The sequence below is a fragment of the Solanum lycopersicum genome, chromosome 12, assembly GCF_036512215.1.
Source record: "Solanum lycopersicum chromosome 12, SLM_r2.1".
Classification (NCBI taxonomy): Eukaryota; Viridiplantae; Streptophyta; class Magnoliopsida; order Solanales; family Solanaceae; genus Solanum; species Solanum lycopersicum.
In genome coordinates this window covers 63,982,042-63,998,348 of record NC_090811.1, presented here as the reverse complement: position 1 = coordinate 63,998,348, position 16,307 = coordinate 63,982,042, and the positions used below count along the sequence as shown (strand labels likewise).

Below are 16,307 nucleotides of genomic sequence, written 5' to 3'. Positions count from 1 at the left end.
CAAACTTTCAGTGATTTTAGGTAATGCTCCAACAAAATGAAATGTAGAAATATTTATCTAAATAGGAGAAGAAAAAGTGCACCATAAAAAAACTATAATTATTGTTTAAAAAATTAATTTAAAACTTATGGTAAAAATAATAATTATCATAAAAAGTTTAAAAAATTATTTTTAAAAAATAGTTGAAACAGTCCATTAGTAGTTAGTTGTAGAAATGGAGTAATTTCTTTTCATTCATTTTAAATTTTTATCTTTATATATCTAAAAAATAAAACATTTTCAAAAAACATAAATAGAAAACAATATTTTTTTAAAAAAATTATTGCAACCTAACGTTCGATTAGGTTTAAAGCATATTTTTTTAAATAATAAATAAATAAATAATGTGACATGACACCTTATTAGGAAAAAAATAATGTATTTTTTTGTGTCAAGTATATTTTGGGGAAAATAGACAAAGTTGGGTGATATTGTAGTTCTTAAAACAAACATAAGTGATATTCCTAGGTAATTTCTCAGACACGGGTGACTATCTAAAGAAATGGACTCCTTAAAACCTAATTTTACAACATTCACTATGTTATTAATATTTTATCAATAGATAAATCAATTCAAAAGTAAACAAGTAAATTAGGTACAGAGACGTATCATGACGCAAATTATTACCCCCTAAATTTTTATCTAACTTATAGTCAAGAGATTACTCTCTCCCTTCTTATTTACACTATGTTTTGTAGGAATTCTTACAAAAGTTACTTTATCATGAGCATTTGTCAAATACATTATATTTAAGGATATTTTATCCATACATGTATATTCTCATAATTCAATAAACTCTTTTGGTGTTAAATTAAGAGTCAATATTCAATGAATATTTTTTTTAAAAAAAACATGTTATTAATGTACTTTATTAAAATTATTATATATTGAAAAACTATTTTAAATATCTATTATAAAAAAATTTATCAAATTAAGATGTAGAGGTTAAAATCTTTAATTCTTTTTTTTTTCTTTTTCTAATTTTGCAAAAATATTTTGTTATTTTTTTTTCTAATTGCAAAATAACACGTAAAATAATATATAATTTATAACTGTAAAATAAATTGTAAATTTTATTATATAAAATTTTTGAATGAAATTTAACTAAATTCATGATATATATTAGTTAATTAATAAGAAATATATTGACAAATATGTATATATGAAGAAAAACACTTTTACCAAATACTTTAATTTCTTAATAAAAATTTTCTTTTTCAAAATAAATATTTATGACCTTCCAATATCAACGTCAAACAAGCTAAGTATATAAAGCTAGATATAAAATCATCACATGGCTTATGAATAAGGCTCCAACGAATTTATTAAAATGAGGAGATTAATGTCAATAAAGAATTGAAACAAATGGTTCAACGGTACTCTGTTCTAGAAGTCAATTTTCCATTAACAACAGTATATATATATTAAAAATAATGGACAGTTAAAGCTTTTCAACTGGAGAATCAATTCTCGAAAAGATACTTTTATTTAGGGTCCGTTTGTCGTTTCAATGTAGTATCAAGATATGAAATTATATGATAAAATTAAAGATTTATTTGGATATGTAATATAAAATTTTTGTATTAGTATAATTTCTCATAAACATAAAAATCACATAAATTGTAAAATTATTAAAATAACCTTAGTTGTTTATTCAATCTTATCAAATAAAAATTATAAAATCGCATAATAAATTATTACACATGTATTTGTTCTCCAATTAAGTATTTTTCTAGCTTTAATTTTAAAAAAAAAACTGAACATAAATTGTAGCATACTTGTTTTTAATACAGAAAAGGCTCAAAAATATCTCTAAACTGTTCGAAATAACTTATATATACCTTTAAATTTTATTTTGGCTCAAAACTATCCTTTTCGTCATACTATTGGATCAAAAATACCCTTCTTATTAACCAGAGTTGTTAAATGCCATGTAGATGCCATATGGATGCCACATTGCATGTCAATAGGATTTCACTGCCACGTAGACTAAATAGAAAGGGTCAAAAATACCCTTAAACTATCCGAAATAGCTCATATTTACCCTTAAACTATATTTCGGCTCAAAACTACCCTTCCCGTCAAACTATTGAATCAAAAGTATCCTTCTTATCAATAGAAGTTGTTAAATATCATGTGGATGCCACATTGCATACCAATAAAGTTCCACTACCACATAGACTAAATCCCTAAATCCTAATCACTTCCCTCCTCATTTCATTATTTCAAAAATGATATATTCACCCCGTTCTCCCTCATTTCGCGACTAGGGTTTCATACTTTTCTTCGTGGCTAGGTTTCAAAGTGGATATTCATGCTTGTAGGCTAGTAAATATTTTTTCTTATTTTATTATGTTTACGATTTCAAAGCATGATAGTTATGATTTCACAACTTTTCCCTAATTTCGCAGCTAAGGTTTTGTAGCTTTCTTCGGGGCTGAGTTTCAAAGTGGATATTCATGGTTGTAGGTTAGTAAATATTTATTCTTATTTTATTACGTTTACGATTTCAAAGTATGATAGTTAGAATTTCACAACTTTTCCGTCATTTTGCGGTCAAAGTTTCATAACTTTCTTCGGAGCTGAGTTTCAAAGTGGATTTTCGTGATTGTAAACACAATAAAATAAGAAAAAAGTTTACTAACCTATAACTATGAATATCTACTTTGAAACCCAGCGGCGAAGAAAACTGTGAAACCTTAGCCGCGAAATGAGGGAGAAGGGGTGAAATCGTTTCTGGAAAATAATGAAATGAGGGGAAAATGAGTAATTAAGATTTAGGGATTTAGTCAATGTGGCACATGTGAAATTTAACATCTTCCGCCAATAAGAAGGTCACTTTTGACCCAGTAGTTTGACAAGAAGGGTAGTTTTGAGCTATTTCGAATAGTTTAAAGGTAGTTTTGACCCTTTTTCTTTTAGTCTATGTGGCAGAGGAAATCTATTGGGGTGCCATGTGCATTTAACAATTTCCGTTAATTAGAAGGACACTTTTGACACAATAGTTTGACGGGAAGGGTAGTTTTGAACCAAAATATAACTTAAGGGTACATATGAGCTATTTCAGATAGTTTAAAAGTATTTTTTTACCCTTTTCCGTTTTCAATATAGTCCTCCCACATTGTACGAACAATTTCCTCAAGTTGAACTTGCATTTCCAAATTATGTGACCGAGAAGGCGAAGCAACATTGTTAATTTGAGCCATTTGTTGGTCAATATCATTTGTAACTATATTTTCATGTTTGTAGAACATAAATATTTCATTACTTTAACAATAGGTTGGTGCGAGTTAAAGTGACTATATGTTGGTAAGAATAATAAATTTTATATCGGTGAAAATAATAAATTTTAAAAAGTAATAATGTGATTATAAATTTTATTTACATATAAAATAAATGATTAATATATATAAATGTGGGATTGTTTTGATAAAATATAAACTTGTGAATCAATTTTTATATTAAAATATCTCAAATCATAGTATGGAATCACCATGTAATTCCATATAATGATTATGGAGAATATGAAATCACATCTCATGATATGAAATCAACATATGATTGCATGCCTAAACATTGATTCTATCTCGCAATACCATATCGTGATCTGATATTGCATGACCAAATGCCTACTTAATCTTCTTATTTTTATATGAACAAACAATATCAAAAGAATCACACGTCAAATGAAGTTATACTGCTAATTGAGAGTATTTGAATTAATTTATTTTAAATATTTTTAGTAAATTAAAATTGTATTTGTAAAACATTTAATTTTTAATGAAAAGAGAAAAGATGACATTGATGAGATGAAGCTTTTAATAATAGATGAGTACAATTGTACAAATTAATGTAGCAATAGATAAATATACAAAATTATTGTTACCAAATTACAACTTGATCTAATCTTATCATGCAGAAAATAAGGACATCAAGCCAGCGAAGAAAGTGGAGAGCAGCTGTCAGCTTTTGGACTTTCCGGCGTACCGACGAATCTCATCAGCAGAGCAAATCAAGCCGCCGATTATTCGTTTAACAAAAGAATAACACTATAATCAAAGAATAAAACGGCTAGCTATGCCGGAAACGCCCAAATTAACTTTTACAACAGTACTCAACAATGGCGAAACTTCACAGCAACTCCAATGGAGTTTACAGTTGAGAAAATAGCACTGAAATTGAACCGACTGTGATGTAAAGTTGCAGAATCCAGGATTTCCAGCAAAATAGAACCCTCCCCTGAAATTTTATTTAAAAACTCCAGTGTTAGCGCCAGCGCCGGCGTCGTACGGCGGTGTAGACTGATTTGAAATATTGTTAAAAAAAAAAAAAAGTAAAACTAACTAAATGTATGCTTACCGAATTAGAAGTAATGGACATATAGCCGGAAGAGGAACTTCCGTCCTGTGGTGACCACGATGCCGGTGTTGAAGAACCACCACCAGTTGCAGGTCTATTACCGGAGCTGCTATTGGTGCTGCCGCCGGAGTTGATTCCGGAGAATCCTAAAGGATAAGACGGTGTACCGTCCGGCTTGAACAGGCCGTAGTTACGCTCCGACATAGGGCCAGGTTTCAAGTTCTCGTTAAACAAAGCAAAGACGTATATATTCAAATTGCTGTTTGGCTTCAACGGAGTTCCTTTCTTCTGACTCACAAGTTTAATAAGATTGCAATTATATTTCCTCGCATTATCCGGCGTAGCTCCGAGCTCATCAGCGTCTCCTTTCGACGGCCAACCTGTCTCCGAGATCTGTACGCAGACATTTTTGTAGCCAATTGAAGCTAAAGCAGAATGAACCGCATCGATTTGAGCGAAAAGCATGTTATCGTAATGAAGATTGGTTACTGGATCAACAATCCCCTGATTAGGCTGAAACAACACGAAATCGAGCTGCACCTGCTTTGGATCTGCCTTATACGCAAAATAAGGATAAGCATTGATTAGAAACGGCGAACCAGTTTTACAATGGAAATCCACCACCTGAGTAACACAACTAACAAGATCTCGACGGAAAGCTCCGGAAGACGGCGGGTACGAAGTCTCGAGAATGGCAACTGAATGTGCAGTAGTAACACTCACTTGTTTATCTAAGTTCATACTAACAAGAGCGGCGTAAACATTTTCCATCGCCGGTAATAGATTATCGGAAAGTGCAGTATTGTTAAACGTTAACACTTCATTTCCAACGGCGATGCAAGTGATTTTCGTCGCCGGTAAATAAGCTTGGACGTTAGTTTTAACCCACGCCTGAGCTTTAGCAGGATCCTTCATATCGGAGAGATACTCATTCCCGAGACTGACGATAAATTCAACGCCGGAATTTGCAAATGCTTTGAGGACATGTGGATCGGCGTCGTAGAGTTTTACTCTGTTTGCTCCCATGGACTTTACTAATGGAACTACTTTCTCCGGCGGTGGGAGATTATCGGCAATCTGACCGTAGTTAATGCCGATAGAAGTCGCCATTACGGTACTGAACAAAAACACTAAAATTAATGAGGCGTAGAGAATATTGATGATGGAATCCATTGTAGACATTGATGAGAAGAAGAAGAAGCTATACAAAGTGTGGATAATAGAGTAGTGAAATGAAGTGAGTGGAGCAAAGTGTTATAGAAGTAACGGCGTTAATGCATGTGAACAGATTTAGGTGGTCACATTTAACGTCACTCCGTATCCAGCAGTTATCTTACCTACCCTATCTACATGCCCATTGCCCAAGAGATTTTGAAGGTTTAATAAGTAATAAATGACGAAGATTATGATAGAGTGATAAATATTTATTCATTTTAAATGAACAGATCTATAAAACTTTGAGTACAGAGTCGTCATTAATAATGAGTGGTTTACTCTCTGAATATGAGATTTATGATACAAATCTAAATTTAATTGAACTCTAATATATATATATATATATATATAAAGTTATTTAATCGATAAAATATATTACTCCCTCCATTATTCATCTTACAAGAAATAATGAATAATTAATTTTTTCTCATTTTACCTCTATAAATAATACACTTCGAAAGTCTCAAGTAAATTTAGAAATTAGATATTTTCTTTTTTTCAAGAATTTATTCTTGGGTCCCATATCATATGCACTTTCTATTTTCAGGATGATTAAGAAATTCTTCTTCTTTTTATTCGTTATTATTTGTCATTTATTATTTATATACATTTTTATTTTTGACAAATTAAAAAAAAAGACAATTTGTTTTTTTGTGTTTTACCATTAACATTAATATTATTCTTCAAAAAAATTTTAAAACATAATACTAAATATCATTGAATAAGGATAGTGTGTAAAGTTTGATCTCGAAAAAAAGGAAAAGATCTTCAAAAGTGAATTTTTATGATCCGATAAAAAATCAAACTCATTTAAATATTCTTCCTCTACCCAAAGGTTCTGAGCCTAATCAGTATATTTGAATATTCTGAATCTTATGTGTTTGTTTGATTATACTAGCGGCGACAGATGTATTAGTAAACAGGAGTCGCTATTGCTCACCCGACTGGATGTCAATCTAACGGACTGATAGACGTAGCAAGAAAGAAAGGGTAAATTATTACAAGAGGAAGGAGGAGGGAAAAAGACGAGAGAACAAAACCTAGGAGGCACAGCTACCACGGTTGAAAGCACTGCGCTCGTTCGTAAGCCCTTTTAGAGATAGGGACGAGCCACAAGCTTACTTCGAGTATTTAAGACTCTAGTGAAAACACGTGACAGGCGAGTGACATGATTCTCTAGAAGTTACACGACGATTATGTGATGATGCATCAAATAGATGCAATAGTGGATGACTTAGTAGGTCCTTGTATTGACAAATTGTGTTCCCAACCGAAAGAGCTTTAGAGATAATAGGAGTGGGCATCTATATGAAACAAGAAGTATTAATTACAGTGTATCTATTACAATAATAATTATTCATATGTTCTATGCTAATAAGCATATCTTTCGTAAATTTATCTTTACATCCATCAATAATTTTAAATAGTAAATTAGTAAAATTGATTATTGTAGTTATAATTTCTTAGTATCATATAAAATATAAAATGATAAATTAGTATGAGACGAAGAAAATATTCGCTCATTTATTTTTACTTATTTACTATACTAAAATAATTATTCGGTTTACTTGTTTAATCTTAAAAATTAAGAAGAGACAATTCATTATTTTACACCTATTAAACTTATCGTTATATTAATTACTCCTTTTGTTCACTTTTCTATATCTGTTTTAAACATTGCACATCTTTTAAAAAATAATTTATTTATATATATATATATATATCATGTCATACTATTTATATTAATTTATATATAGCCTTAAATTTTAAATAATTTGGAGAATAAGTAATTACTTTTAAGAATAATAGAATAAAACAAATTCTATCTTAAAAATAACAAAACAAAAAACTATTTTCAAAATAATGAAACAAATACTTTTGAAAAAGGTTCATCCAAAGTCAGAAAAGAAAATGTGAGTATAGATTAGTAAAAAGATTGAGATGCTTTGATTGGAAGAGTTAAACAATAAAAAAACAAAGATAAAGAGATGCTTTGATTGTGGTGTAGTTGAAAACTTGGTGTGGATTGGATTTTGATATTTCACATTTGGAGCCCACGAGGGAATTGATTCTCTCTAGTTTGCTTCTTATGTTAGGACAAAAGGAGTGGGGAAATGATGAGTTGCACCTCTATTGTTGGCCATTTTCTTCCTTCAATTCTTATCACTAAAATAGTTTTTTCATCTCGTGCCTACACAAAACGCCAATCAAAAGCCATTACATGTCCTTCGGATGACTCTATTGATTTGAAAGATCGTTACTTATATAGAGATAATTTTGATCTTTTTTAAGTGGAGTATGTTGTATATGGATTATCTAGTGTTTTAAAGTTGAGTATGTTGTATATGAATTATCTGGTGTCATTCATATTTTTTGTCTGGTTAACAGCAGCGGCGGAGTCAGAATTTTTGCCAAGAGTGTTCATACTTTAGGACAAACAGAATAATGAAAAAATTAAAGAAATCGCCATAATTGGGCTCAAACCCAAAACACAAAGGTATTTTTGCACAGCCTTAAATGCTGGACTGTCAACCTTTATTGTGTGAAGGTTGTTCAACGATTAGTATGTATCTAAAAGAAAAATCAATATTCAATATGTATATTCGATAACATTCTAACGAAGATTATTCATTCGACCAACCTTGTCATGTCATAGCTTCACCCCTGATTTACAGGCTATTATGCAATAGGGTGAAATCTGATGCACATGATGTGAGCACATTTGAAGGGCAAAGGATATGTCAAAAGTTACCGCGACAACGGATTATCCTAAGTTCAAAAAAGAAAACCACTATATAATAAATATCATAAATTGTATCAAGAATGTGCATCTCTTCCTATCCATTCAAATTTTGATGAGCATTTGAAGTAATATAGCAAGCATTTGATTACATGTATTAGATTAGATGTCAAAATTTTATCCTCAAAAGTTTTTTTATCCAAAACTTGCTTAGATTAGTTCTCGAATGAATTTTCACTTTTACTTATAATTTTTTTTTTTTTAAAAAAAAATGAAATCCATGTTCAATCACGCCTTTAAATTCTAAAAATAAAAACTTAAACGACTCAAATTTTCAAACCTTTTAACTTTAAAATTTATAATCTGGTCCAAACATTATTATTATGAGAAAATATGATAAGTTTGTTGTCTGTCATCTCGTGTCTCCATTTTTATTTTCTTTTTGTGATGATACTTCCAATTTAGCACAGTATATTACTTCGGCTTGTGCCTTGTAGGTCCTTTTCAAACATCAAATTGGACCTCCAATAAGTGACTACATTAAAAGAACTTTCGTCGCTAACATTATGTTTGGATCATTGTTATTTATTATATTATATTGTATCGTTAGTAAACATATAATATTTTTTTTGATTGTTACTTAAAGTGTATTATACTGCATTGTTAAATTTCTTTGTTCCGTAACAATGAAAACCCCTAATTTATGAAACAACCAATTTGGTATGTTTCTATTGTTATTTAATTTCTTTTTCCAATTATATTTTTACAAAATATTTCAAAATACCATTTTACCCTTTACCTTAATTATTTAAACCTAGTCAAACCTTCTACCCTAGAATAATTAGAAAATATTTAAGTAAATTTATAAATTACAATACAGTACGATACAATCAAACCAAACAATTAGAATGTTACTAAACAACAACAAACAATACAATTTAGCCAAACAATGTATCTACCATACAATATAGTATAATAGAATAAAATACAATACAATACATTATGAAACAATGAGTAACAATGGTCCAAACAAAGTGTAAAGAATGTGATGTAAATTATGTTATTTATTGCTTTAACTAAAAATTTTGAATTCGAGTTTTGCATATAAGAAAAATTCTTTTTAAAAACTTCTTCCAAGGAGTAGGACCCTATATAATGCAAATTCAAACTAGTCGAATATTAATTTGTCTTTACATTTTTAAAGTAATAATAATAGCATACTAGCATTTGTTTTGATGACACATTTTTTAAACAAAGAAGACGATTATAGAATTAAATTTGAACGATTATTATCTTATTTAATTTGGACATCTATGGTATTATGGTTATCGCGTTGAATTGATGTTCTCCTAATAATTGTATTGATGAATGAAATTTGTGATTTTTATTTTGTGAATTTCATTTCATCTTTTGCGTTGGGTTGATGTTCTCGAAACGATTATATTAATGAAAGAAATTTGTAATTGTGGCCTATTTCGTAGATTTTAATCTCTTAGTATTGATTTAATGCTTGAATTAATGACGAATATTACGTCAAAGTCAAATATTTGAAAGAAATTTTTCGGTGCTGTTTTTAATCATTTATGTTTCATCTTTAAAGCACTAGCTGTAACTTTGGCATTATAAAAATAAAAAATGTCTTAAGATAGTTTACGATAATATTGTATCCAATAATAAGATATTACTTTCTTCGTTTAAAAATGAATATTTTTATTTTCTTTTTAGTTTGTTTAAAAAAGAATAATCTTTTTTTTGTAACACTTTAACTTTAACTTTTCACGTGATATGTTTAAGATCACAAGATTAAAGAGCGTTTTGGTACATTTGACATAACTTTAATTTAGAACCACAAGATTAAAAAGTGTTCTTTCTTTTCTTAAACTCTCAACACAAACTAGGTCATCCTTTTTAAAACGAAAGGAGTATATATAAAAAGGGGGAAAAGACTCAAATATGCCATTGAACTTTCAGAAAAGGCTCATTTATGCCACCAGTTAAAAGTTTGGCTCATTTACGTCATTACCATTAAAGAAAAAGCTCATTCATGTCATTATTTTTTAACAGTAATTTTGTAAAATTATTTTTGACACATGACCAATTATAATTCGGTCATGTCATCAATTTTTTAGTAAAAGAATCATAATTCTGAGAAAAAAAATTGAATTAATTTTTTTTATTAAATAAATTGATGACGTAGCCAATTATAATTTAGTCACGTCATCAATTTTTTAAATAAAAAGATTAAAATTATGAATAAAAATTGATTTTTTTATTTTTTTCATTTAAAAATTTATGACGTGGCAGAATTATAATTGGCGACGTGTCAAAAATATTTTGCAAAATCAGCGTTAAAAAATAATGACATGAATGAGACTTTTTTAACGGTAATGACATTATGAGTCAAACTTTAATTGATGATGACATAAATGAGCATTTTTAAAAAATTTAATGATATATTTGAGCCTTTTTCCTAATAAAAAAATAGAGATATTTATTTATCATTATAAAATTCATCCAACTATTCTATAATAGTTAATTTACGATGACGTAATATATTCTTAAAACAATATGATTCATAAGCTTTGATATGAATATTCTTTTTTGAACTTATAGTGAAGCTTAATAAGAGCTTCAAAGAACCTTAACATAATTTTTTTGGAGCTTTTGGATCGCTTTCGAGGGAAGATTATTTGGTACCATTTTATTAAAAGTTTGACAAAATTCTTCATCGATTCAAATATTATATTGTTGCGAAGATATTCAATTTTTTGCACTACAATTAATTTTAAATTATGTATTTGCTTTAGTAATTTTTCATGTCTCAATTTACGTGACTTTTTTTTTAATTGTTAGTGAAGAAGAGTGGTGTTGAAAATATCCTTAAATTCAACGCTAATTATTAGTTTTATATTCAAATTATCAACATTACTTGCCTAACTGAACTTAAAATACACCACAAATCTTACAACATGAGTAAAATAATCCTTAGATTCTCATTGAGTTTATGATTATTTCAACACTTCTCTCAATTTTTTTCATTAAGAGACACACACTTTTACAAGAGTTTGAGAACTCTTGTCATGTCATTTTACATATTAAAGGTGTATTTAAATTTAATTTGTTAAATAGAAGAGTGTTTTTTAAAATTATCAATAATTCGTAACGAAACTAATAATAATGTCAAGTTTATGATTGTTTTTCAATATTTCTCTTTTATTAGTTCAAAAAAATGACATTTTTTAATTTTACATCATTTTTTTTTAATTCTCTCTTAATAAAATAATTTATAAAAATTATAATTTATCTTCAATTACAAACCTATTTTTTTCTTGAAACAATTTATATTTAATTAAATACTTCCACAGAAAAAAAAATATTATCATCTCTAGTGTAGAGATTCCCAATTCAATAAAAATAATTTAATCATAATATTCTGAACCAACTATAGGACAACATGTTTATATATTAAATCCCTGTCAATTCACACTTATTATTTCAGCCTACCATTTACTTGCAGAGCTGTTTTAGACCGTTAAGGGTCATTTCCATCACATCAATTATCTAGCATTGCAATTGGGGCAGGGCGGATGCGGAGCGAGGCGGGTTTAAGACTATATGGGACAGGGCGGATGTAATGTTGTGTGGTGCGAGTCATATATGGGTTGGAGTAGATTTTTTTAAATTTAAAGCGAGAGGGTGATTGCGGTTATATGTGATTTTGTGTGGGTTTAAATAAAGTTTAATTTTTTTTTTTACATATTATAAGAGTGATAGAACGTTATTTATTAAATAATTTCATTTAAAACTATTAAAATATTCAAGATGATAAATGAAAATGATTTAATAAAAAATAATATAATTTTTTACGTATTTTCCAATTGATTTTTAAACAATAAAATTTTATATCACTATCCTATTAAATTATATACAATTTAATGAAAAAATAAATTTATCTTTTTGAATTTTGTTTTTGGTATCTAACATAACTAAAAAAATAATAATTAAAAAATTATCTGATTCATGTGGGGCAGGGCAAAGTAGGGCAAGTCGAAAAAGAAAATAATTGTTATGCGAAGCGGCAAATTTTTATCGATTAAGTTCAACTCGCATTGTCCACGCCCTATACCCCCATTGCCATCCCTATTAGCAACCAAATTCATAACAATCGTTGTTCTAATCATTTAAATTTAAATCGCGCAATATAAAGATCATTAGGGGGTGTTATTTTCAATAGATTTGTTTTCATATTCATAGCCTTAATTTGAGACTTTTGTTAAGGAAGCAACCATAACCTATGTTGTATTATTGCCTACAAAATAATACTACTTTTATGTTCCACATTAATTGATTATTATATTGTAAATAGTTGTTTCAATATTGTCCACATTATTAAAATATCACATTAATTGATTCTTTTCTATATTACTCTTGTCTTTTTTAAGCAATCACATTTTTTTTTAATTTTCAAAATGTTTTTTAAGGGCGAATAGTAAAAGTGATCTCTTATTTATGATTTCTTAAGCATCATATAAATTGAAAAGTGATTAACTAGTACGAGGCAGAGTATAATTAATAGAGTATATATTTTTTCGTTTCAATTCATGTGATATTATTTGACTTGACTTGAAATTTAAAATAAGTAATAGATATTTGAGTGATTATAAATAATTTTGTTAAGATAAAATAGGTATTTTAATGTTAAATTATTACTAAATATTGAAATATATCATTCTTTTTAAAATAAATTAATTTAAAAAAAAAAAACAAGTCATACGAATTGAGGGAGAAAAAAATATATATTATAATACAACACACATTTGAATGTAAAATTATTTTATATGCTCCTATTTATACACTTATCTAATGTTCTAAATATGGTTGACATGAATAAGCAGACACTTAAATTTGCAACCTAGTGGCTGGGTGCTCAAATTTGCGGGACATAATAGATAAACGTATAATTTAACTTAATTTCAATTGTTAATACATTCTTCAATTTTGGATATGCATAAGCAAACACTTAAATTTGTATAAATTTTAACATTATGCATATACATCCAATATGACGATTCACGTAAAATACACTCCAAATAATTTTTATTATGCCATATAAAACATGTATATCACATTGTCCAAATTTATACAAAATCAAAAATTTATTTTTATGTAAAAGTTGAAAAATATAAATATCAGTCAAAGCCAATTTAAATATGACGTTTATGTATTATATCCATTTAGTGCAACATGTATTAAGCATCTAATAGTAATGTTGGGCCATCACGTAGTCAGCATTGGGCCTCACCATTATCAGTTGAGCTCATAAGTGAGATATTTGTTTTCCTAAGACATCACTTAAGATTTTGGCTTGATCCATAATCCCTAATTACTCTTAAATTTATCAGGATATTTTATTTCGACATTTAAATCAACTCTTATTTTAATTGAATACTTCAAACTGTTAGTAAATCACTCTAATTAAACACTTAAGAGTACAAATTGTGATTTTATTTTGCGTTAATTTCATTCAATAAGTAATTTCCTTTAATCATATATATTCACCTCAACAAACTGTAAAACTTCATGCATTTTCTATTTGAAACTAAAGCAAAGATGACATATTTTATGTATAGGTGTTAGAAACATCTTTAGGGACAACAAAAGTTGATTTCAATTCACATAACTTACATACTCTCTAATCTACGAAGTTTCTGATACATGAGATCAAAATAGAAGATTAGAGAAAACCTTGACGTACATTTTATTTATATTGGACTAAAGGAAGTAATGAATCTTATTGGAATTCGATAAAAGATATTCGAAAAAGTAAATGCATTCCGCCATTCAATTATCAACAATGTCTATCTATTATGCTTACCTAGTATATATTCGTTTTATTTTATTTGACTCTTGTTCTAATAGTAGATTATTAGTTTTTTTCAAAAATGTATTTTAACAAATTAAGAGAATTTTATTCATATTCTTTTATTATTATTATTATTATTTAAAGAAAAATAACAAGTGATATAAACACCTCAAGTCAACTTATACATGAGAAGTTAGGTAAAATAGAGCATAATATACGTATATCCGTCTCTCTCCACTTCCCCACCTTGTCTCCACTAAAGTTTTCAAAAAAAAAAAAAAAGGATTAGTCAATTTGGTGTATAATAATAATATTTAAATTTACTAATTAGTTTAAATCTCTCTTGAATAATTCTTTTTGAGAAATATTTTTATTAGAAAAATAAATATAATAATTATTGTAATGAAAGCAGAGAAAACAAGTATCGATATTATACTTGTGAAACTCTAAATTAAACATTTACGACTAGAAATAATAAATATAAATAGTGAATTTGATTGATTATATTGTGTTTTAGAAAATGATAACCTATGCTAAAACCTCGTATATCACGAGCTAATTTTTAGAAGAAGCTCGATAATTATACTAAAAAAACATTAGATTGTTAAAAAATGAAGTATTATATATAAAAATTAATTTAAATTTTCAATCATTCTTTTTATATCCAATAACATAATCTTATATCTATACAAATATTCGTGATTTATTTTAATTATAAATTTTAAATATATAGTATTATTTTTTTAAAAAAATGGGATAATGCACAAGTACCCCTTCAACCTATGCCCGAAATTTCACAGACACGCTTATACTATACTAAGGTCTTATTACTCATCTGAACTTATTTTATTAATAATTTTCTACCCCTTTTCGGCCTAAGTGGTACTATCTCGTGGCCTAAACGCTGTTTGACTTTTTTTTCTCAAGCTAGTACCACGTAGGTCGAAAAGAAGTAAAAAATTACTTATAAAATAAATTCAGGAATAATAGAACCTTAGTATAATATAAGTATGTCTCTGACATTTCGAACGTAAGTTAAAGAAAATACTAATGCATTTTTTAAAAAAAAATTGATCATGACCAATCAAATACCATCACATGCAAGGGACGTACGGGGAGGGTGTAACAACTAGCAATAACAAATAAATATAAGTGGCAATTAGGACGTGAATGAATATTGTGTGAATATATGATAAAGTCATTATTCATTTGTTTAATTATTTGGGTGGTGGGCAATTACAACTATTTTTTTTTTATATAATGTCAAAGATTGTTGCATGGAGTTCTTTTTTTTTTTTTAGAACCAACCAAGCAAGTGGTAAAATCTATTTTTTTTAAAGTCATATGAGAGATTGGATGCATGGAGTTTTATAGAAAAACCAACTAAGCAAGTAATTATGTCTATTTGTTTTTTTACTCATTAGAACTTTGTCCTAAAGTTTTGATTTTATTTTTTTAAGAAATCAATATGATTACGCGTAAATGTTAAGATGTCTCACATCGATAGAGGGATATAAATTTAGTTTTTTTATATGGATTTGGACAAACCTCCCCTCATGAGCTAGCTTTTGGGGTTGAGTTAGACCCATGTGTCTTATAATTATATTATATCATAGTCAGACCCAATCCCATTTGTTGTTCACCAATAATTAGGTTCCCATTTAGAAGTGTTCACGCTTCAGCTTTTGTTGTTCACCGATAATTGAGTTCCCATTTAGAATTGTTCACGCTCCAGTTAAGGTCTGAACATGCAGTATATAGATTTGAATTAGGCCCAGATGTCATACCCTTTTTGTTCTCAAAATATATTTGATAGAACAAAAAGTTTTTTCTCTCCTAATGAATATGACTATCACAATATTTTATTTTATTTTTAATAATATTTTGAACTCTTTTAAACCGTAATATCTTAGACTCAGTAAAAAATAAAATAAATACATTTATCTTATAAAAATATAAATATCTCTATTCATAATTCGATTGTTGAATAACCAAACATAAATTACTTTCTCTAATATTAATTGAATCTTTTCATAATTAACTTGATCAAATACAATTACTACTAGTTTACTATTCAAACCAAGAAACCTC

The 16,307-nt window shown here is 28.0% G+C and overlaps 1 protein-coding gene across 1 annotated transcript; it reads right to left on the bottom strand.

Annotated features, from left to right (window-relative positions):
* Positions 1 to 3,840: 3,840 nt before the first annotated feature.
* LOC101249056 (glucan endo-1,3-beta-glucosidase 11) lies at positions 3,841 to 6,364 on the bottom strand. Its single transcript, XM_004252567.5, has 2 exons — positions 4,399 to 6,364; positions 3,841 to 4,278 (listed from the first exon to the last, which is right to left on the bottom strand). Exons 1-2 carry the CDS (start codon positions 5,578 to 5,580, stop codon positions 4,192 to 4,194), a joined length of 1,269 nt encoding a protein of 422 aa, XP_004252615.1. The 5' UTR covers positions 5,581 to 6,364; the 3' UTR covers positions 3,841 to 4,191.
* Positions 6,365 to 16,307: the final 9,943 nt, after the last annotated feature.